The sequence below is a fragment of the Lontra canadensis genome, unplaced genomic scaffold (genome assembly GCF_010015895.1).
Source record: "Lontra canadensis isolate GAN:19392208 unplaced genomic scaffold, GSC_riverotter_1.0 scaffold10, whole genome shotgun sequence".
In the NCBI taxonomy this organism is placed as follows: Eukaryota; Metazoa; Chordata; class Mammalia; order Carnivora; family Mustelidae; genus Lontra; species Lontra canadensis.
The window spans coordinates 9,953,028-9,978,251 of NW_022631004.1; the positions used below are offsets into that span (position 1 = coordinate 9,953,028).

Sequence of the window (25,224 nt, forward strand, 5' to 3'; positions counted from 1 at the left end):
CATTTTACTATCAAGAGGGATGTGTGGAGCCATCTTTAGGACAAGTCAGTTGACTTAGAAATGTCTATAAAATTGGATTGTCTGATTTTATAAGCTTGGCTATATTGTTTTCTATGAAAAACTCTCATTTTCCTAATTTTTCATGGATTTAAAATGTGAAGAGGAGGCCAACACACTGAAATGACATCTGATAAGGGGAAGTCAAAAGAATTAACCACTAATAAAAAGTCGAATTCTCTGGGGATATACCTTGGAAAGGCAAGTAATGACCAGGCCCTTCAGGTACTCTTTTCAGTGTGTTTACATTGTGCTGGAATTAAATAATTGAAATTTAGTAACAAAGTATTGCTTTGTTCACCTTACTCTCTTTCATATGGCAGGGAAATAAGAAATATACTTTTTAGGAAAAAAATATGTTTGATTTGCTAGTTTTGTTTCATCCTGGACTTTTTTTTTAATTTATTTAAGGAGTTTGGTTGTTTGGAATTCACTGATATGGATCCCCTCAGTTCTTAATTAAAATTTATTATGCATTAATTCACAAAGTGATGTGTCTTCCAAAACTCTTAGGTAATCAATGGGAAAGAATCTTTCCAAACTTCTTTTGCCCTTTAATTTTTATTATTACATTCACATTATTCCTAAGGGGTTAGAAGTTACTTAGAATAATTTTGAAGTGCTTAAGTTTTATTCTAGGTATCTTGGGAAATCACTGGAACATTTTAAGCAGGGAATACTGTGATGTAACTTCATTTTAAAAGGATCACTAAGACCGCTCCATGGATATTTGCCTGGGTAACAGCCCAAGTGAGAGATGATGGCAGCTTGGCCAGGGTAGATCTAGTAGAAATTATAAGAAATGGTTTGGTTTAGAATATATTTAGATAATAGGGAGATCAGAGCTTACCAACAGAATGAATGTGGGAGTGAGTAAAGGAAGTAACCAAAGATGATGCCTTGTGAACCAACCTGAGCAACTGGGACAATGTCTTGTTCACTGCTAAGTTTCTAGTACCTATAACAGTACCCAGCACATAGTAGGCACTCAGTCAGTACTTTTTAACTAAGACCAACCACACCTCAGTCTGCGCAGTGTCCACCATCCCACTTTGAAATTTATTATTTACCAAAATAATAATAATGACTAACATTTGTTGAGCATTTACCATGTCTCACAAACTGCTCTAAGTGTCTCACATGTATTAATTCATTTAATCATAGAAAAGTCTTTCTTAGTTCCAGTTATAGCTTAGGAAACTGAAGCACAAATATATTAGGTAACTTACCCATAGTCACACAGCAAATAAACAGAAGAACAGGAAGTTGAACCTATGCAGTCAGATTCCAGAACCCATCCTCAAACCATTACACTATTCTGTCTTTGGATTTATGCAGCTCTTCATTAAACCACAGTTTCTCTCATCTCACCGAGTGCATTGCCATTCCCTTGGCCTAGAATGCTTTTTCCCCTTATCATTTCATGGCTAACTCTTACGCATTCTTAAATGGCTTCACTATCTTCCATAAACCTGTGACTATATCTGTAATAAAATGTACTACACCTGTATTACCCACGACTATTCCCATCGTGGCACCCATAACATTGCATTGTCATTGCTACTTCGTTTCTTCTAGACTACAAGCTTCAAAAAGGCTGGAGCCATGACTGCTTTGGTCACATGTGCATCCTTAGTACTCATACAGTGCTTGGCACATGCTTAGGGGATCAATGAATGATGATCTTTTACTCTTCATAGCCTTGTGTATGTGCTCTGCCTAAAATGCCTTTCTCCTACCCCTACCCCCATGCCTTGTGTACTGGGGAAACTTCTGTTTTCCAGGTAACTGTTTCTTGCTCTGTGAGGCTTCCTTAGAGCCATCCTCAGCAACAGGGTAGAGTTCAGAGCTCCTGCTTAAACTCTCTGAATAGCCATTGACAATCATATATGTGTAGGTTTTTTTTTTTTTTCCCCTTCTTGATTAATGTTTGACAAATTATAGACTGTGACTCCCTGTGGGTATGGTTATGACCCATAACCATTTGGGGATTTGGGGTTTGGGGATCATGACTAGCTTTTTATTTTTTAAGATTTTATTTATTTATTTGACACACAGAGAGAAAGGACACAAGCAGGGGGAGCTGCAGGCAGAGGGAGAAGTAGGCTCCCTGCTGAGCAGAGAGCCCAGTGCAGGGCTCCATCCCAGGACCCTGGGATCATGACCTGAGCGGAAGGTGGTAAGGCAGATGCTTAACCGATTGAGCCACCCAGGCACCCCATGGCTAGCTTTTTAAAAAGGAAAGAGAGCATAGTAAAATAGAATAGAAAAGAGTATATTGCATAGAGTAAGGCTAAATATTGGGAGGTTACCAGCTGTAATGCAACAGAGCGTGAGTTCTAAAACCAGACACCCTGGACTCAAATCCCAGCTTGACACTAACAAAAGAACTGCTTGACTTTGGCCAAGTTATTTATCCTTTCTGTGTCTCTGTTTCCTCATATGAAAAACAGGAATAATAATAGGGCCTGGCTCATAGAATGATTACAAGGAATAATTAAGTTAATATTTATAAAGAGATTAGAACATTTTGAGGATTAGTGCATTCAACTTTTGTTTCGTATGCATACATATATAAAATATATATGTGCCTGTACCGAACTGCTGAGGAAAATGTCTTTCTCACTGTGAATTGCCACAAGGAAAGGACTCTGCTCTAGGCTTAGAGATCTTTGAAAGTAAGGATTGTATCTCATTCTTTAACACTCTTCTGACTTACATAAAAGTAACACTTTATTTCTTGCTTTCTTCCTAGAAAGGATTGAAAAAACTTAAAGTTAACATTTTATATCACACAGGTGTCAGATTGTAAATAGAAAATGAGAGGTAAATAAAGGAAAAGTCTGTACAAATGCTGCCCATTAAAGTCAATATAGTTTCAGTCCAAACCTCTGGGCAGGTTGGGCAAAAGGGGAGATGTGATGGACTATAACGTTCTCATTACCTGATGAGTGGAAAACATGCAAGTTCTTCACAGAGACAAGCTTTTTTCCTGATTCTAAATTCCAAAGGAAAGTTATCACATGGCCTTCTATAAGGAAAATAGATCAATAAAATAGAACTTTGCACACCTAATAAACAATAAAATGGGCATTTAGACAGTTTGTCATAAATACTGCATCTCTTAACTAGGTTTTATTTCAGGTAAGATAGTAACAGGTAAGAGATATTAAATAAATACTGTGTGCTGGTCTCTGTTTAAAGTGATCCTTACAATAATTGTGTGAAGAATCGTTACTCCCAGAGACCAAGGCATAGAGAAATGGAGTAATTTGACCAAAGTGACCTAATGTTATAAAGAAGCATGAGCAATAAGATAGAAAAAAAATATATTCTTAGAGAGAAAGGAATGAATAAGCTAGGAGGAAAAAAAAATGGACCAGACCTCCATCAAAGATCAGATTTCCAGATGTCTCCTGAACTTCTACTATTACTCTGGATCTACAGTCTCCCTCTGGGTTCAACTCATAAGGATTAATCCTGATACAGATTTCCATAGAATCTTTTTAAGCTTGTCCAAAACAATCTCTTATCCTACAACCAGAATAGCCAAAGAAATATGTTGCTAAACTAGGGTTTTATCTTAAAGTTAGCTCAGCCTACAGTTTTTTTCCACTTCAACATCAAGGTCAAGATGGATGTTAAGTACATTTCCTTCCTATATTTGAAATAACCACGTAGAAGTACAGAAGATACTAAAATCTTAACATAATGGAAAGGAAGGGGTAAAAAAAGAGAGATTCCAGGATTTGTAGAAATAACATTTTTAGAAGGTGGATGGAATATTACCAGGGGTAAAAAGTGCTATTTCATAATGATAAAAGGAGTTGGCTCATCAAGAAATGTAATACTGGGGCACGTGGGTGGCTCAGTTGGTTGAACATCTGCCTTAGGCTGGGGTTGTGATCCCCTGGCTCTGGGATCGAGCCCCGCTTGGGGCTCCCTGCAGGGAGCCTGCTTCTCCCTCCCTGCTGCTGCTCCCCTTATTGGTGCTCTCTCTGACAAATAAATAAATAAAATCTTAAAAGAAGAAAATGTAATACTGTTTGTGCTACTAATGATGGAACTTCAAAATACATAATATAAAAGCTGAAAGAAAGAAAAGGAGAAACACACAAGTCCATAATTATAGTTGGAGATTCCAACACTGCTGTCTCAATAATTGGTAGAAAAATCTGTAAGGGCATGTATCGAAGACTGGAACAATACCATCAATCAACTTAAATAATTGACATTTATAGAACAGTCCACCAAACAACAGCAAAACACACATTATTTTTAGTGTATATGGAATATTTATCAAAGGAGATGATATTCTGAGCTATAAAACAACTTTGAATGTAATTAAAGTATTTAAATCCTAAAAATTATTTTGCCCTACAACAATTGACTTAAATTAGACATAAAAGCAAAAAAGGTCTCTGGAAAATCCCCATAAGTTTTGAAACTGGATAACATACTTCTAAATAACCCATGGATCAAAGGAGAAATTGCAAGGTAAAATACTTTGAACTGGATGAAAAGAAAATACAGCATGTCAAAATATATGGGATGCAGCTAAGGCAGAGCTGAAAGGGAAGTTCATAGCATCTAAAAATGCTTATTTTAGAAAAAACAAAAATGTTTAAAGTCAGTGCCCTAAGCTTTCATTTTAAAAAACTAGAAAAAGAAAGCAAATTAAACTAAAAGTCCAGAAAGAAATAATAAAATAAAAGCAGAAAACAGGAAAATAGAGAAAACAATGAAAGTAAAAACTGGTTCTTTGGAAAGATTATAAAATTGATCTTCTAGTCAGACTGATCTCAGAAAAAGAAGACACAAATTAACCAGTTTCAGAAATGAAAGAGAGAATGCATATCTCTATAGCTTATACAAATATTAAAATGCTAATTAAGTAATAAGCTTTATGCTGATAAACTCAACAGCTCCTGTGAAATGGCTAAATTTCTTGAAGGACAGTGCCAAAATTTACTTCATTAGGAATAGGTAACAGGATAGGCTTATATTTATTAAAGACATTGAATTCATAGTTTAAAATTTTCCCACAAAGAAATTTGGGCCCATAATGGTTTCACTGGTGAATTCTATGTAACATTTGAGGAAGAAATAATGCCAATTTTGCATAAATTCTTTTTTTTTTCTTTAAGATTTTATTTACTTGACAGGGAGATCACAAGCAGGCAGAGAGTCAGGCAGAGCGGGGGAGGGGGGAGGGGCGGGGAAGCAGGCTCCCCACTGAGCAGAGAGCCCAACATGGGGCTCAATCCCAGGACCCTGAAATCATGACCTGAGCTGAAGGCTGCGGCTTAATCCACTGAGCCACCCAGGCACACTGCCAATTTTGCATAAATTCTTCAAGAAAATAGAAGAAGAGACATTTCTCAACTCATTCTCTGGGACTGGCATTACACTGATATCAGTACCAGAAAAAGTCATTATATAAAAGGAAAACCACTGGGGCGCCTGGGTGGCTCAGTGGGTTAAAGCCTCTGCCTTCGGTTGGCTCAGGTCATGGTCCCAGGGTCCCGGGATCGAGCCCCACATCGCACTCTCTGCTCAGCGGGGAGCCTGCTTCCTCCTCTCTCTCTGTGTGCCTCTCTGCCTACTTGTGATCTCTGAGTGTCAAAATAAATAAATAAAATCTTTAAAAAAAATTTAAAAGGAAAACCACCAAATAACATCCCTCATGAGCATAGGTGCAAAACATTTTTAAAAATTTTTTATTTGAGTACAGTTTAGCTAACAGATAGTGTATTATTAGTGTCAGGGGTAGAATTTAGTGATTGATCAGTTGCACATAACACTTGTGCTCGTTACATCATGTGCTCTCCTTAATGCCCATCACCCAGTTAACCCATCCCCCCACACCCCTGCCCTCCAGCAACCCTCAGTTTCCTATACTTAAGAGTCTCTTATGGTTTGTCTCCCCCTTTGTTTTTATCTTATTTTTCCTTCCCTTCCCCTATGTTCATCAGTTCTGTTTCTTAAATTCCACATATGAGTGAAATCATGTGGTATTTGTCTTGGCAAAATATAGAGAAAGCCCAGATGTCCATCAACAGATGAATGGATAAAGAAGATGTGATACACACACACACACACTCACACACATACACAGTGGAATATTACTCACCGTCAAAAAGAATCAAATCTTGCAGTTTGCAATGATGTGGATGGACCTAGAGGGTGTTACACTAAGCAAAATAAGTCAGTCAGAGAAAGACAAATACCATAGGTGCAAAACATTTTAAAGAAAAGTAGCAGTTGGCCTGGTTCGTGTCAGGAAGCTGATGCCTGGTGCTAATCCTTTTCATATGGCATTGGTGCAAGGAGTAACCTGTCCATCCTTTCCTGGCCTATGTATCTAAGAATGGAGCTTACCAACAGAGGAAACCCAAGCACACTGCCTACATTAAGAGAGCTAAAACTTCATTATTAGGATTAGACAAATATCTTCTGTTATTGGAAAAAATATCACAGTACCAAAGAAAAAAGATTAATGAAGAGAACATTCAACTTGAGCTGAAACAAAGTTTCTATAGGGAAAAGGAGAGCTTTATTTTTTTCTATATTTGAGTTGTATTTATTCAAATGAGCAAAGATATTAGTCATGTTTAATTGTACAAATTGCTTCAGGACTGTAGCTACATAGACACCCAAATGGAGATGAAATACGTGTCAGAAAAAGACTGGAAAAAATGTATACCCAGGTTTCGGATGTCCTTGTCTATTTTTTTTTTTTTAAGGTACCAAAATCAGTTTATTTTCATTTAATTGAAACCCACTTATTTCCTCAAAGAGCCACAAAGGAGATTTATCATTCTCTTTCAGTAGTTCTCCAGCTATTTTTTTTTACTTTTTTTTTATTATGTTCAATTGAAAAGGAGAGCTTTAAAAGATTTCCTATTTAAAAAAAAAAAAAAGATTTCCAATTTGTTCCCTTGCAGAAATTGTAAAAAATGTTACATCCCCAAAGACATACCTGATATATGAAAGAATTTAAAGGAAAACAATTCTTCAAACTTAGGATAAAGAAGTCTTTTTTAAAAAAAATTAGAAGGAAGGATAAAAGAGAAAAGCAAAGATATCTCTTAACACATGGAATAAAAACAGAGAGATAATAGAAAGTATTTATAAAGGTGTGAGACACAGAACATTAGTCCAGACAGTAAATATTTATCCAAGAGAAAAAAAGCAAATGGAGACAATGAATGGTAACAACCATCTAGATGTAGATTTAACAGATACACATTACCAAGATAAAGAATTCATTTTTTAGTTTCTCCTTTTATTTTTTTTTAAGATTTTATGTATTATTTGACAGAGAGATCACAAGTAGGCAGAGAAGCAGGCAGAGAGAGGGAGAAGCAGGCAGAGAGAGGGAGAAGCAGGCTCCCCTCCAAGCAGAGAGCCCAATGTGGGGCTCCATCCCAGGACGCTGGGATCATGACCCGAGCCGAAGGCAGAAGCTTAGCCCACTGAGCCACCCACGTGCCCCAGTTTCTCCTTTTCTTAATTATAAAAGACTTTTGAAGTTTACTAAATAATTTTCTAACATCCACTGAGATTATCCTCAAATTACTAGATTTTGTAATTTTCTACAAAATCCTACTTACTCATGATTTCTGTTTGCTAGAGGTTCTTTTTTGAGGGGAGGGGAAGAGAATTTTGCGTGATTTTAACCTATAATTTTCTTTCCTTTTGCTACACTTTTAGGATTTTTTAAAATGAACTAAAGAATTCTTCACCTTTTTCTGTGCTCTGGAACATTTCTGATGAGATGGGGATTTCTTACTCTTTGAGAGTTTTATAGAACTTCCCTATAAAACCAAATAGTTTTGCTCCATTGGTGGGAGAAGGGTCAGGAGGCAGAGAAAAGATTGTTGTAATTAGTTCTCTAAGTCTTCTCTAGCAAACTAATAATTGATATTTTGATATTTTATATAGGTATCTATTAATCTAGATAAAAATCTAGATTTTATGATAATCTCAGTGGAGATTTTGGCTGGGGTAATGATCCCAGGGTATAAAAATCTAATTAATTATCTATTAATCTAGGTAGATTGTTATATTTAGCATGATAAAATTTAGTGTGATCTTTTCTAATAATGTTTAAATCTCTTTCATATCTGTAGAAACATTCTCTATATTTTGGAGGGAGTATGAAGACAATAGTGGCAAATAACAGGCTTTAAAAATTAGGCTGTTGGGGGTGCCTGGGTGGCTCAGTGGTTAAAGACTCTGCCTTCGGCTCAGGTCATGATCTCGGGGTCCTGGGATCGAGTCCCGCGTCGGGCTCTCTGCTCAGCGGGGAGCCTGCCTCCTCCTCCTGTCTCTCTCTGCCTGCCTCTCTGCCTACTTGTGATCTGTCTGTCAAAAAAAAAAAAAAAAAAAAAAAAATTAGGCTGTTGGGCTTGATATCCCAGCTCCACCATTCACAGGGTTTCTGATCTTCAGCTCATTAATTAAACTCTTCTTTAGGGTGCCTGGGTTGCTCAGTCAGCTAAGGGTCCAATTCTTGATTTCTGTTCAGGTCATGATCTCAGGGCTGTGAGATCAAGCCCTACATGGTGCTCCATGCTGGGTGTGGAGCCTGCTTAAGAATCTCTTTCCCCAGGGTATCTGGGTGGCTCAGTTGGTCAAGCGTCTGCCTTCCGCTCAGGACCTGATGTCCAGGTCCTGGGATCCAGCACCATGTCTGGCTTCTAGCTTAGCAGGGAATCTGCTTCTCCTTCTCCCCCCTGTTCATGCTCTCTCTCTCTCCCTCTCAACTGAGTAAATAAAACAAAAACAAAAACAAAAAAAAATCTCTTTCTGCCCCCTCCCCTTATTCTCTATAAAAAGAAAAAAAAACCCTCTTTGTGCCACAGTTTTCTCATCTGTAAAATGGAGATGATGATGACAATAAAAATAATACCTATTTCATAAAAAATGTAAAGTTTACAAAAGATAATACATGTGAAATATTGAGAACATTGACCTGTTGTTAGTATACAATAAAAGTTAGTCATTACTGTAATTATAATTAGAAGCCATATTACCTTTTTCATTCCTGACACAATTTTGGTGACTTAATCTATTTTTATTTTTCTTGATTATACTTGCCAAGATTTATTTGTCTTTTCATGTACCAGTTCTTTTGTTTTATGGGTCAGTTTTTTTGTTCTGTATTAATGTAAGCCTTTACCTTTAGTATTTCCCTTTCTATCTTTTACTTGACTTCATGTTGTTGTTCATTTTGTTAAGATTTTTTTTTCTAGCTCTGAGTCAAAAGCTAGCTTCACTTGTTTCTGTGTTCTTGTTTTTTTAGCAAGTACATTAAAATTATAAACTTCTTTTTGAATACTATGATAACTTTTCCCCCAGGATTTGCTGGTTAGTGTTTTTATTTTGTTTCAATTCTACATATATGAACATTTCTGTGGCAGTTTTCCCTTTAGACAGTGAATACATTAGAAATACATTTGTAAATTTGCAGATGAATAATTTTTGTGTGTTTTTTGATGGGGGGAGGAGGGATGGAGAATTGGGGAGTAAATCTTTACTTGTGCTCACTAAATATGCCATACATGATATTAGTTTATCAAATTTCTAGTATGGCCAGTACATGGACAATTTTTATAAATATTTTTTGCATGTTTGAAAAATAAATATATTCTGTATTGATTTGGTAGACAGTTTCATACAGAAAATGCTATTAGAAACTAATAATTAGATTGAACCTGTTATTTTAGTCAAGCTAGAAAATTGTTATTCAAATCCTTTTTTCCTTAACTTCATTTGTAATTTTCTGAAAAAATGCATTAAAATAAATTTCTCCTTATTCTGTTAATTTTGAAGCTATGTTATTAGGTGTATTGTTTCCTAATTGCTCTATTTCTCAGTAAATCTATCTGTTTGTGAATCTCTGTTGTTCATATGCTCCTTTAACTTTTTACTCCTGAATTCTATTTTGTTTGATATTAATAATATACAAGCTTTCACTTTGTTGGCATTTGCATTATTATATGAAAATACAAAAGAAACAAATGACATGTTCTCTGTCTCAAGCATGTTATAATGCCTACTATATGTGTGTGTGTGTGTGTGTGTATATATATATATATATATATATATATATATATATATATATATTTAAAGTTCAAATTCAGGCCTCTTTTATTTTACTCCTGACATATACTTCTTTTTGTTCTTACAATATTCTTATTAATGCACATATTTGATGTGATGTACCCTATGCTCTTAGTTAGTACAAGTAAGAATTTTCTAAATGTTTGAGATAGTTGCAATAAAATTAATACAACATTCAGGAAAATTAGATATTTATATACAGATGTCTGACCAGAGCATCAGATTATTCAATTTACATTTGTTTTTATTAATTTAGTTTTTCCTAACTGTGAAACTAAATGTATGTTTTAGAAGTTTGATCATTGCATTCATAAAGCCTGTGAAAAATCCTGGCTTCAGTGTTCCTGTGTGCATTGTATACCTCCTTTGTGACAGTAATTAAAGAGCATACAATATGAAAGGTTCTTCACATGCCTTACATTTTGATGGTTATCTTTTAAGTATTCAAGCTTGAAAGAACAAAATATATTCTTTATTTTTTTGAAATGGGGAAAATTAAAATTTGTTTAGTGAAAAACAAACTATTCCACAATAGAAACTTAAAAACACAAAGAATTGAGGTCATCTGTGCCCAAAAATAGAACTTGACATTTCTCTTCAGTTAAATTTACTACAGATTTCTTATTAAAGAAATATAGAATGAGAGAGCAGTTGTGAGCCTAATAATTTGGCTTAATTTTTTTTATTTTATTAAAAAAAGGCAAAAAAGACTGTAGTTAATGGAATACCAATGGCTAGTTTGTAATGATAAATTTCATAAAGGTATATATTTTCTTCTCATGATGAAATATCATTACCATACTAGAAGAAATGTCATAATAATAATAGAAATTTAAATGCAGGTTTTATTATTTACTCTTCCTCTATCTTCCATTACATTGCTGGAAAGAGCATGAATAATGTTTTGTTTTCATTTTTAATTTATGTGACTTTCCCTTTGTAATTTAAACATCGGTTACATTTTTTAAGATACTTGTCATATTTCTAGCCCAATGTATACTATTTTTCTTGCCATCATTTTAATAACTAGATAAGTATAAGGGAATATATGTTGGAAAGGAACAACATTTTAATATATATGATAAAGCTATAGGTGGAAAGAATTGATTGGTTTACTTTTCCCAAAGAAACCTCCTCATGCAGTTGTTTAATGTGAAAGGTTTTTTCTTGAAAAGGTTAAAAAAGTTCTAATCAACTTTTGTACATTATGTAGAACTTCATTTTCTAAACTCTGCAAAAGAAAGTTTCATATTTAATGGGAAATCATGAATTATTCCATTTATTATCTACTTCCTCCTTTCAAAGACATGATCTGGATAAAAGGCGGGGTGAATAATTTCAAAAAAATACAATACATTTTTAATGGGAAGGTGCAAACTACAGATTCTCATGACTATTAGCAAGTGTAGAGGAAACAGAATTTTACTTGCAAAACTCGTCAAACTCTTGCAAAGATAAAATATATGACATACTTCAGTAAAAAAAGAGCACAGTAAGCTGAACTTTTCTTTTTAATGCAACTTGTTGTTTTTACTAACTTTTGTCTTTGTATTCTCCAGCTTTATATTTTTATTAAAAGTTGATATTTCACTCAACTTTTATGAAAAATTGATAGTTCTATAATTTATAAGGAGGTACTGATGAAGAACTGAAGGAAAAAGTTTAAATGATAATATTTGAGACAAAATTTCCTAAAAAATAGAATATTAAAAATTTTGGAGAGCAGTCGCAAGACTTTATTTTAGAAAACAGTCACTGTTATATGGGGTTTTATATTAATAAAAATTGTAAATAGTAATAGTAAAAAATAAATTGTAAATTATAAATAGTAATTGTAATGGCAAATTTTTTATATTAATAAAAAATTGTAAATAGTAATAGCTCATCATGATACGATGAGCTAGAGTGATGTTTATAGGTGTTTGTAGTCCATTGTTTGTAGTCATGTAGTATAAAGGTTACCTTTTGTTTTTCTCTTTTTCTTATGTTTATTGTTGTATTAGGTCATAGACTACAAAAGAATTATATTACTAAGATTATTTTCAGGCTTTATTTTTCAGCTTATGCTTAATTGGTTTTCCTATAGGTGAAAGTTATAGTGTGATTTGAAAAAAAAAAAAAAAAAAAGAATAAATATCCTTATGACTGCCTCATTTAGCCAAAGGTGCTTGGGCTCAGCAGTAGGCTCCACTGTGAAAATACCTTCCCTGAAAATTCTTCTGAAACGATAACACTCATTCCATACCTTCGCATGTCCAGCCTTTAGCTTAACATTTGTAAATAAGTTTGAGTTTCTCAAGGGAGTTTGCAAGTAATAGCACCATGTTAAAGATTGTGTAATTAGCCTCATCTAAAGAGCTATCTTTCTTCCAATGTCTTTCACTAAACTTCTAAAGAAAACCTTTTTAAAATGTGGTTAAGTTTGAGTTTTTTTTCTAGCAGAGAAAATCTTTCAGTAAAGAAAATGTCTGTTACGGCTACACGGGTAAATATTGTGGTAATACTTTATATTGACTGATGAATAATTTTATTCATTCCTCATTGATGATAATCTCTGTACTTCAAATATTTGACTGACTTAGAATCACTTGAGTAAATAATTTTTAACAGGATATGCATGTAAAAAATGCCTTTATATTATTAAAGGAATTATTTAAAGCTAGTTTAACACTGCAGTCTGTACTGTCTGCTGAATAACCATAGCTTTCCTCTGATAACAGGTAATAATCACCAGCAAAAATATTATTTGAATGATTAACATTTTGCTAAATATCAGTTCTTACCTAGTTGAATTGAGAAATAATCTTTGGTCCATTCTACAGGAATATTCTATATGTCCTAAAATAAAATCGCCCATGTTGAAGTGGGTTTTTATTGTAATCTTAGCAGAATTCTTTGCTAATCATATTTTTAAATATTTTAATTTTTTGAAAGAATTATATTAGTAATCACCCTACTTATGAAATATTATAGGTTAAACTTTATTTCTTAGTTATTAGATTTTTTAAAAAGAAATTAAAGGTTGAATGGCATTGTTCAATTTGTATATATGCTTTTAAAATGTTGGCAGTCTGGTTTAGGCTTTCTAACTTTGATTACTAATAAATAAAAATTTATATTTTCCGAAAATACAAAGCACACTGACATAAGTAGCACTTTCAAATTAGCAAACTTCTAGTTGTTTAGAAAATCACAAAAATCCTATTCCATAACCTCTCAGGAGGTGGATTTTATGTATTTATTTTTAAGTTACCAAATAAGTCCAGCTATCTAAAATGATTCTAAGTCTAAACTGAAGCAAAAATCCTGCCATATTAATATTTATGTTCTCATTTGTTGTAACATTTTCATGGTGATTAGGTTCTTTCAATTTATACAATTAAAGGTGCTATCACATTTATTTGGATGGCAATTCTGAGATTTCCAGAAACAGTGTAAACTAACACATGTGTTTATGGTGTTTCTTTGGAATGAAGCAAAACTGTTATGTATTTCAATCTGTTAGGAGAGTTTTCATATAAAATTATAGCTACATCTAAGTATATTATGGTATAATCGTAAGTATAGAACAATAGATATACCTTCAAAATTAGTTTTTTATTTTCTCTTAAAGCAAATATGACCAATAATTTCACAAAGAAAATCGTGATTGTTAAAATAGCTGTTACATTAAAATTCCTATGACATGATTAGTCAGAACTGCAATAATATTATTACAAGAGTTCTTTTCTTTATTGAAATATATGTTAAAACAATACATAAGCTGAAGTGATTGTATTATCTTTACTATATTATTCATTTTTCTTTAAGGAAGTTCACCTAAAATGTTAAAGAGAAATTAATAGCAATGATCATCTTAATGACTAATTCAGTTTTAATAACTAATTATAATAAATATAAATATAATAATATATATAATAAATACAATAGATTTTTCATTTCAAGTATAACATTCTACTTTTTGAGATATTAGCATGTAAATAATTAAAGTAAGTCATATAGAAAATAAGCAGTGGTTATCAAGTTATTTATATTGGTGGATATACTGAGATGCAAAATGAATTTGCTTTAGAGAAGCCATCATATTAAAAATGGTTTTTAGGTATTTTATTTGGATTAATAAAAATGTCTCATTAAATATGTGTATGTTTGTCTCTAAAATATATTTCTAATTTTTCCGAACATGAAAATTGAGTGGTTTGGAAACTGTTCATCTGTAAGATGCCACCTGCCCTATTTACATTTTTAACAGTTCAGTATTTGTTAACTGATCTCATAGACAGCTACATATTTTGCTGTTTCCAGATGGATGAGATAGAATACCATGCATAACTTTACATTTATCTTCTTTGAGTGTCACCTTATTTACATATCAATTAAAATAATATCTGTATTAAGATGGATAATGAAAGTTATCAAATTTACATGATGTGACTGCAGTTTGCTAAATTTCCAGTAGATGCCCCCAGAGACCAGTCAACTTATTGGAAATCCTTTAAATTTAAAAAGCGCTTTTTCATAATGAAACTTTTCTTTTTGTATTTTGAAGCACATGGAAAATAAAAGTCCTAAAACTCTCAATTCTCCAATGGTTATTACACAGAAATATATGTGAGTGGTGACAGTCTATTTCTTAATTAGTGTTAGTTCTTAATCAGTATTAGTCAATACTATGGCTAACAATTGTTCAAAACTTACATGTGTGATATTAAGAAAAACACTTGCCGTTTTCATTGTAATTCTATATGCTTTTCAGCCACTTCAAATATAATTGATATTTTTTCTTTCTAACTTCTCTTTCTTTATACATATTTATATGGCTAGGGGAATGGCATATCTTTGTTTAAGCTTTTGGGAAAATTTTATTCTTTTCACAAAAAAATATAAAAGATACCCAAATTACTTATATGGTTTTTATCGGTATGTGTGTCAAGATATGTATATTTTCCCATTCTAATTTTATGCCATATCTACTTACACTGAATAGTATGGGTAAGAATAGTGACTCACTTTATTCCATGGAAATTATATTAACTGAAGCTATTTAAGTATTAATTTAAGAGTCGATGTAATTATCCCGTAGGTGATTCCAATAACATTTATTCCTACAATATGAATGTAAGACTGTTATAACTGACACATAGATAACCCACTAGTGACTTATAAATATTAATTTAATGGAATAAAAGTATTATCATGACTTTTGATTAGATATTACATATCTTTTGAGTTTATCTTTGTCAGATTAAATAAAAATTTTATGATCTTGTTTTAAAGTATGATTTTTTATTAAACTGCTTTTGAAACAATTTACTGAATATGAAGCTTCACCTTGATACAGTATTTGAGTTTGTCCTATGAAGAAAATATGTTAAATATATTAATCATGTATTTGAGTAGTTGACAATTCATTTTGATTTTGAAAGTCCATCTAATAACTCATAGAAGTACCTATAAGTTAAGAGAAATAAAGTAAGCTGTAATATCTATTCATTTCATTTATTCATGTTGTTCATATTTGTAGAAGTGTGTGCTTTTTATCCCTTCATATGTTTGTGTTTCTCAGTGTTCTTCTTTTATTAGACTTCATATATCCTTGACTGACAATCACGTCTATTTAATTTGCTTTCCATGGTTGGAAATTCCTTATTTTGAGGAAGAGGATTCTTTAGGAGAGTCACGGAATGATACTAATCTCTTTTCCCAAGTCAGCATAAACATGGATTAGCATGGACAAAGGCAATGGCTTTCAAATTTGAGAGTTACATGTAATTGTCCAATTGTGGCAAATTCTGAAACAATCAATGCAAATAAACAAATATGTGTAGAGGAAGAGAAAGAGAAGAAAACCAACAAATCTGATGTAATAGGAGACAATATGGTAAAGTGGAAAAAACAGAATTTGCACTTAGAAACCTGGATGTGAATTTCAGTTCTGCCCCTTTATTACTTTGTATGGCTTTGTCCCTTACATGGCAAGTCACAACCTCCTGAAGACAGTTTTTTTATCTGTGAAAATGGATGTGTTGCCTTGTAAAGTTTTCCTGTGTTAGAAATGATGTCTACACAGTGTCTACCACGTTGTAGGTACTCTGTAAGTAGCCGTTGTGAATGTTTTAAGACAGAATTTTAAAAATGATATAAAATCTCATGGCTGTTTAATAGGAAGCTCCTCATCTCTCAGCATCTCCACACATTCAACTGCTAGGAAGTTCTGTTGAAGTGTCAGTTTTACTTTCTGTAAATGTATAGATTTAAAAAAAAAATCTTTGAATCTTTTAGGGCAGTTTTTATGTACGTTTAAAATGTACAGACTCTCCTTTGAAGAATGCCTTTAAATAGTAATCAAATCCATACGGAATGGATGACCACCTAATTCTATTCCTAAATTCATTCTTCTCCAGCTGCATCTCTGGGGTGCAACCTCAGGTATCTGCAATGACAGATGTCTTCCTCAGGGTAGAGACTTATAGAGCCCAGCATATCCATGAATGTCACAACTTCTGCTCCTATGAATGATGTGTTTTCTGTCAGGAAAACTCCTCTCAAATTCTATATTATCAAGTCTACATAAATTTTACCAGAATTCTCAATTTCTGCCCAGTATAGTGACTTTTGAGGTCAAGGAGGTTTTTCTTCTTCTGATACTTATGAAGAATATATTTTAATTTAGACTAATATTGGTTTTAATATTACAAATGAAACTAAAGACTAGTAACTTTGGGTTCAAATGAAATAGTAAAATAATAAATTTGAATCCTGTCTATATTTCCATTTGTGTTTGGAAGAATTTTCTTTCCATAAAGCAAGTCAACTTTGCCTGTGATTCTGCTATGAGATATAAAACCTGAAAAATCCAAATGTAATGGAGGGACTTGATAAGGTTTTTTTCAGATAGTCAGTTCATTTTAATAAAAGAAAATTATTTTGATTAAAAGAAATAATTTGCACTAACTACAAAGATTGAAATAGGAACTTATTTAGTAAATCACTAATTGCTCTTGCTTTCAGATTAGTAATGAGGCTTAAACAAGGACATGCCTATATACATGCATGTGTGTGCACACATGAATGTGTATAGAAAATCAAGAGGACATCAGCATAGCTATTTATGCATTTTAAAATACATCTCTATTTGAAATCTCTTACTCAAAGAATGGTCTTTTTTAAAAATGTACAAGAAATTTTAAAAGATTGATACCAGTTATATATCATGGATGTTCTGAGGCTGAAAGATGTCTTGGAAACCATTTTAATACAGTCTCTTCTGAATCCATTCTGTACTTCGGTCACAGGCAGCAGACACTGATTCTGACTAATAAAGTAGAAACCATTTTTTGGAAGGATATTGGGTAGTGAGCTGAATTTAGGGAGAACCCAGTTCATATGAAAAGGACAAGACCTGAGACCCTTGATAGGATGTTGGTAGCAAGAACTACTTGAGACGTTTCCCAGGATGTCACTCCCAAGATGACTGAGCTCCAACAACCTTCTAAACCTTCATTGTGTTTCTTGCCTCAAGATTCAAAATTATGGGAGAGGAACCTGTTGCCTTAATTCGGGTCACTGTGGATCCACCCCTTGGTTAGAGAGTCTTTAAAATCAAATCCCACCAAGATGACCCACAGTGTGAGAATGGTCATTTCTCAAGTGTTCTGGAGTGCTCCCTGTGGAAGTGGAACAAGATGTTGGGTGGACCAAATCCAACCGAAACACCTTCACCTTTTAGGTGAAGGAAATAAGGAATGATTTTCTGCATTCCTGTTGAGATTAGAGATAAGAGATTAGAACATAGATGGCCTCCTGGCTTGTGTTTATTGTTTAAAGTCAATGTTCTCATTTTTACTTATTTATAATTTTCTTTTCTTCAAAAGCATAATCTTACAAAGATGACAGTGTTTGTTTGAAACGGCTGGATTTTGTTTGAAACAGGGTGTTGTTTGAAATTTGTTTGAAACAGGGCTGGGTTTTCAGCCCCTCAGTCTCAGATCTCCTATATTCTCCCACAACCTGCCCCTGCTTTGGAAGTACCACTTAGATATCCCTTGAGCCTCCTCACACTCAAGTTGTCTAAACCAAACTCATTATCTTTACACAAAGCTGTTCATCCTTTTGTATTCCCCTCTTTAACTTGTTAAATTACCAATTACCTATGATCTGACCTCAAAACCTGGTTGTCACCCTAGGTCTTCCCTTCCCTCCACACCCAACACCCACTCAGTCACTATGGAATTGATATTTTTATCTCCTAAATATGTATTGAATCCTCCCTACTTCTGTCCATTCCCTCCACCTTTCCTTTGGTTCAGCATCTGTGGCCTGTCCTTTCCAGAACCACCATCTCTTCTCCCTGCTTCGGTTCCCAGTTCTACTCTCTTCCTGACCCTTCACTAGGATCAGATGTAAATTTCAGATTCACAAGCTCAAGGATGCCAAATTGAAAGCCTTTATTTTTTTATAACTTAATTTTAATTCCTGGCCCTTAGCTTTGATTCTCCCTAGTGTAAAAATCTAATCTTGTCCCTCTCAGGTAATGTGAGTCCAATTCAGTGATTTCTCAGGTTATTCAGGATTCTGATGCCTCTTCCTCTCACCCTATTTTCTTAATATAGAAACAAACAAGTGCTGGTGCAAGGTAGAGGGGAGGAGAGTTGCCAGATTTAGCAAATAAAAATATAGGATATACACTTCAATTTGAGTTTCAGAAAACAATAAACTTCTTTAATATAAATGTGCCCTATGCAATATTTGGAGCATCCTAATACTAAAAAAAAATTATTCATTGTTTATCTGATATTCAAATTTAACTGGGCATCCTACCCAGTTTTGTCTGGCGACTCCAGGGCTGAGGGTTTGTCAGTATTTACTTTCAGATCTTAATCTAGGACCTTGTTATAGGACTGAATGTGCCTATCTGGTATCTCATTTCTCCATTCTTCTTGGCTAACATAACTCCAGTTTTGCTTGAGAGAGAAATGTGTCCAAGGACAGGCAGGGTATTTGCTTTTCCCAGTCTCTTTGCAGCAAGGAGTGGCCATGTGACAAGTTCTGGCCAATGACACCAAAGTGAGAATCTACTAACAGTTATAGGAATGCTTTTGTTTTTCCCATTAGAAAGGAAAGACACATCTGGTGCCACCAACTTCCCCTTTCTTTTTGCCTTGAAGATGGGCACAATATCTGAAGCTATAGCAGCCCTCCAGTGACCAGCAGGGGACGAGCATGAGGGAAAGATTAAGGTAATCCCAGATGCACTGAACTTGCCAGACCACTGAACCAAGGCCAGTAGATACATACTTTTACGCATCTTGTGCTGTGATAAGTGGAAACCTCTAGTTTTAAAGGCACTAAGAAACAAGTTCTCTTACTTGTAGTTGAATGCATTCTAAACCTATGGGGTTCTGTACAGGTGTCCACCTCTGATGCTCTCAATTCATTCTTCTCTGTCAGATCTGGAAATATATTGACCTGACTCCTTTGATAGTTCCCTGATGCTTCTTATTCTCAGAGTTAACAGCTGTGTCCTTCAATTCCCAGTGGACAACCCATATAAGAGCATGTTAGCACACACTCCCTTGTTGTGTCCAGTGACATTATGACAGATATACCAGCCCTCTCTTTCCATTAACTTTTGTGTCATACATGGAGCCCATAGACTGTTATGGCATTTCCCCCATACCTTCAGCAGCTATGGAAAATTATAGTGGCTGGTTCTGGTCCTCTTTTACTGAGAAACCCTGTACGGTGACTTCTGCTGTGACTTGTGTAGGGGCAGGTAGAAAGCAGGGGAACAAGAGGACATGGCCTTTGCAGCATCTCTCACTGCTCTTCCTTCGTACTCTCCTCCTTTATCTTGACTGGAGGGTAGAAACAAACAAAATGCTCTTACTTCTTTTCCCCATATCATATGTTTTTGGTCTCATACAAGATGGTGGCTTTTGACCTTTTCCCTAGGAATGTGGTTTACTTCTGCTCTTTATGGATGCGCCCTGTAATAATAGGTGCTATGCATCTGGCTGCTGGATGGGGGAGGGTAACAATTCAGCTCCGACATTCCTTCCAGATGATTTTTCCAAGCTGCAGTCTCATGCAGTTATTTCCCTAACTCAGACCCTTCAATGGTTCTACCTCTACCTTACTCCTAGCTTGGAGCCCAGACTTCTTACCAGGGCTTTGCGGTCCTATCTTTTCTTTTAAAACTTCTCTCCCATCACTCCTCTTTATGTGCTTCATTTCATACCTAAGCTGATCCACAGAGTAAGAAATTCTTGGTGGGTAGAATCTGGGCATTTTTGTTTTGTTTATTTGTTTGGTTTTTTAATTCTATAGATGAGTCTATTGCAGAGCCAGCAGCTGGGAACCAGTAGTGCAGGACTTTACATTTCTCAGAGCATTTTCATATACATAATTTAATTTTGTTCTTAGAAGAATCCTGTGATATAGGTAGAGCATAAATTGCTATGCACATTTTACAAATGAGATGAAATGAGGCCCAAGGAGCTTAGGTAGAACTGGGCTTAACCTTGAGTATCCTGACTAATTCTAGGCTGTTGCCACTCCACACTGAAATTTTTATTGCTCGTAGTATCACATTATGTCAGTTTTAAATACTTAATTGTCCCCTGATTTTTACAAAAAAAAAGTGTAATATAATTAGTAGTTCTATGGTTTGGCCTCTGATTGCTCATTAAGTAGAATAATAGCCACCACACAGCTGTTATCCCATCACCCTCTTTATTTCCTGTATAGTACTTTCCATCATCTAAAATTATTTATTATTTGCTTACTTACTTGTGGGTTGTGTTCTTCCACTGGAATACAAACTTCACAATGAGAATGAACCCATTCAGCCTAGTACAGTGCCTTCCACTTGGAAAATTTAATAGTTATTCGTTGAATAATTAAATGAAATATTCCTTTGTCACTTTCTCTCTTTGCATATGATCTATTGCTAAATTAGAAGTGAATTATTAACAAATCATTAACTTAATCCTAACTGAAAATATTTCAAATATTCTTAGTAATAGATTTTAATAAACATTTTCTAACCAAACATCCAGTATGAATGAATGAATGAATGAACTTCCATAACATACAGTGAAGCCACTTAATATAGAGTGCATTTTTTATATTGAATGGCATGTTTAATTTTTGCTTAGCATATTGGGTTTTTGTTTTGTTTTACTGGGAGGCTACTCTATCAAGTACTTTTGGATATTGTAATTGCTATGGTCTAAATGTATTCCCCTAAATTCATATGTTGAAATCCTAACTCCCAAAGGTGATAGTGCTAGTAATTGAGGTCTTTGGGAGGTGCTTAGGTCTTGAGGGCAGAGCCCTCATGAATGGGATTAGTGCCTTATAAAAAAACAGTCTCCAGAGGGACCCCTAGCCCCTTCCACTATGTGAGGATACCATGAGAAGACGCCCGCCAAGAACGAGGACGAGGGCCTTCATCGTAACTAAGTTGCAAGCTGGCACTTTGATCTTGAAATTCCAGCCTCCAGAGCTGGGAGCAGTGTATTTCTGTTGTTTGTAACAGTAACTCAGTCACTATTATTTTGTTCTAGAATGGACTGACAGCTGTCAGCTCATTTATCTGTCCCTATTAAAGGGAGTTTAGCTCTGGAGCTAATATATTTATAATGTAATTTTACTAAAATAGCTATATTTGGGTAGCTCCTGGCATCTTCCATTAAACTGAAGTCGTTCAGTTACAAGTGTTTGAGGCAAAGAGAGTTTTCAGCTTTCACTCAGGAAAAAAAAAGTGTGATTCAACCTTTAATTTTTAGAGAAGGAAAAAACTACACAGATTTAAAGGATTAAAATAATGTTCTGAGCTTTCGGTTTCTTGCTCCCAGTTACCGGAACTCATACAAGAAGAGCATTTGTGTGGACATGCTGCGAGATGGTTATCATAAGTCCTTTACTGAGCTCTTCGCCCTGATGGAGAAGTGGGATGCCCTGCGGGAGACTGCGAAAGTTAGGTCCCTTTTGTGGTTGCAGAGACCCCTGGAAGAGCAACCTGATAAGCTGGATCACTTCTACCACTACCTGACCAGGGCTGAGGCAGCTGAAAGGAAAGGTGAGTGGGGGGACAGTGGGCAGCAGTGCTGCAGGAACCAGAACAGTGAGTCTGTTCCAGTGAGGGAAGTTTCCAGAGTGTTTTGTGCATGAATTGGAAACATTAAGGCACCTGAGCACCATTCATTCTAGACATCGAAGCATCTTTATGGAAAACGTGAGAGGGAACGTGGAATCACAAGGCTGCCCAGACCCAGGGGCATCCTGCTGATGTCATTCCAAGCCAGGAAGACAATGCGTAGCACCTGATCACATCTCCAGCATTTTTCAGTGTGTTAAAATCTTTTGTATCGAATACAAATCTTTTCATAGTTTTAAAAATCTATATAATCTGAATACTGACTTTTACTGATGAGATACTTTCAAAGAGAACTGTAACTTGAAAATTGTACTGATTTCCTAGTATTTATATAATGGAATCTGAAGGTTTTATCTATAAGTCCTATAGATTTCAATCAGAGAATTTTTATTAGTGAATAGTGAGAAGACATGAGAAGCCTGGAATTCCCAATTATGAGTAAAATTATTAATTTTATATTTTCCATCATATCACTTCTAATAAATTCCCTTTTTTTTTGTATCTAAAAATTTTCCAGAAAGCCAATGTTTCAAGTACTGAAAACATTTTAATTTTTACTATAATTATATACTGATATTGTTGTCGTGAGGCTTTCCTAGTTACATATTAGGAATTGGTCATTTTATATAATCAGAGAAAGGAAATCCTAGAAGTTGGCATATAAATTTGGTGGCTTAAATTATTATTTTCTCAGTTTTTTTGTGTGAAAACACCTTAGGACTCAAAAAGAGAACCTCAGCCCCAACAATATCTATATTTCATTTCAGGGCTTCCTATGGGAAAATAGAGGATTACATAACTTTTTGTAAACCAGTGCTACAGTGGGGAAAGTTAATGGGGACATGGAACAGTATTCAAGAAGCAGCAAAATCCTCTCAGCCTCTGTGGTGGAGTTAATACATGTTTCCCATCAGGTTGTCACCTGGTTTACAAATAGGAGATATACAGAAACCCTAACAACAAGTGAATGAGTGTGTGTGTGTGTGTGTGTGTGTGTGTGTGTGTATAGAAAGGAAGTGAATATTTGTATTAAGAAAAGTATTTAACTGCAGCATTGACTTTGAAAATAGAACCCTTTGGAGAATGTTGAAATGTGACATCTAATTTCTCAAGAAATTAACTGTTATAAATAAAAAAATGCTATTGTAAAAAACCTACATTCTAGTTTCAGCTCCAAATTCTGAAGTGATATTTGCACTGAAAATAGAATTGAGCAAGATAAAAGTTTCCCATTACTCATTTTTTCAAGTTGAACTTATCGTATTCACTAAGTGTTTTAAATAGAGGCTTTCACGGGAGTAGCATAAATATGAATCAAATACATCACTTGTTACAAAGTGTCATAAATATGAGAAACTTGTCATAAAACATTTTGTAATTATAAAGAAACTAAAATGCTAAGTAGTCCACCTTAAGGTAGAAAACATTTTAATTTTTTATTTTAAAAAAGTAACTAAACATTTAAATAAAACTGTTTCTCAGATTCCAAAAGTTAACAAAGTCCAAACTTTATAGTAGTCAATATTTTATATACATGGTGTAAGTAAAGAGATATTTCTTTACTGGGTGTCTTTATCATATACTCATTATAACTAAGTTGCATTTGCTAAATGAAATAAAATTACCTCTTGCTCAGGATAACTCTTCTGTAAGGTTATCTCCTTCAAAATGCACTCGCTTTTGCCTGGTTGAAATGTATAAAATGAAAATTATTGCAAAAAACGTTGGAAATACTTCAGTTGAAGTACATGTGAATATTTATATGCCTTTTAAAAAATTTGTATAATTGCTTTCACATTTAACACATGAGCCTTATTGAGGAAAAATTGTGATACGTGTTAAAAACATCCCAGAAAATGGGATAGACATGTTCACTCTTAGTAACTTGAATTAATCCTAAATCTTAAAACATGCCTGCACTTGCCTGTACCCACATGTGTCCACCCACACACTCTTAATCTAGACTATAAACATTTGTTAACGGTGTCTCAGGATTCCATCCTATATGGTCATGAGACATACAGAATCTGAGAAAAATTTTCCTAAAGTAGTGTATCTTTGAGCATTCTCATTGCTTCTCATTGGAAAGACTATCACTCTAGGGTCACAATGAAGTTCATTTAATCAAAGCTATGGCACTAACAATAGTCATCTTGGGTCAGTTCTATCTCTTGCGACTTACAGAGCAGAAACCCAGAGTTATTTAAATTACTCTTCAAAACATCACTTGCTGTTTTATAGCCAAGAAATATTTTAAGTAAGTGAGTCATTTCTTTTTTGATTATTTTCCCTTTGTTAAGGTGGGGTTTTTTTGTCCCTAATAACATTTTTTTTTATATTACCCATTGTTGTAAATCATCGGTGTACCATCTGTAATATTATGATTAGGGCCTTGTGCCCCATGGGGCTAGAGAAGAGATGGCAATAATGGTAATGGGCAACTGAATCAATATATAATTCAAACATTATTTACATTTGACTTTAAATCATTGTTAAGGGTTAAGCAGCAATTTTTTTCTAATAACATTTATTTAAGATACCCCAAGTATGTTCTATACAAGTAGAGTCCCATAAGATCTTTACACATTTTATATAAGGCAAAACAAAAATAATTATCTGGTAAAATAAGTTTGAGAAACACTAGATGAATTAACATGGACATTAAGCAGGTTGGTTTATTGCAGGACTTACCAGAGCCTTTAACATGCTGATACATATTGTATGGTCACTGAAAGAAGGAACTTAGCAACTGCATTTTCCAAATTTATTTCATCATAGAATCTCCTTTTTAGATAGCAAAGTGAATACTGATCTAAATAATAAACCAACAATAAAAATTATTTTCATCCTGTAAATATTTGCTGACAATTCAA

General features: G+C 34.2%; 1 protein-coding gene across 5 annotated transcripts in view; it reads left to right on the forward strand.

The window, feature by feature from the left end:
* Window positions 1-25,224, forward strand: part of TTC29 (tetratricopeptide repeat domain 29) — a 224,811-nt gene that overhangs the window by 18,745 nt on the left and 180,842 nt on the right. For all 5 annotated transcript variants that reach the window (XM_032855563.1, XM_032855561.1, XM_032855564.1 and 2 more), the window contains one exon: window positions 22,050-22,273. In XM_032855563.1, the coding sequence (XP_032711454.1) occupies window positions 22,050-22,273 (224 nt within the window). The remainder of the gene's footprint in view (window positions 1-22,049; window positions 22,274-25,224) is intronic.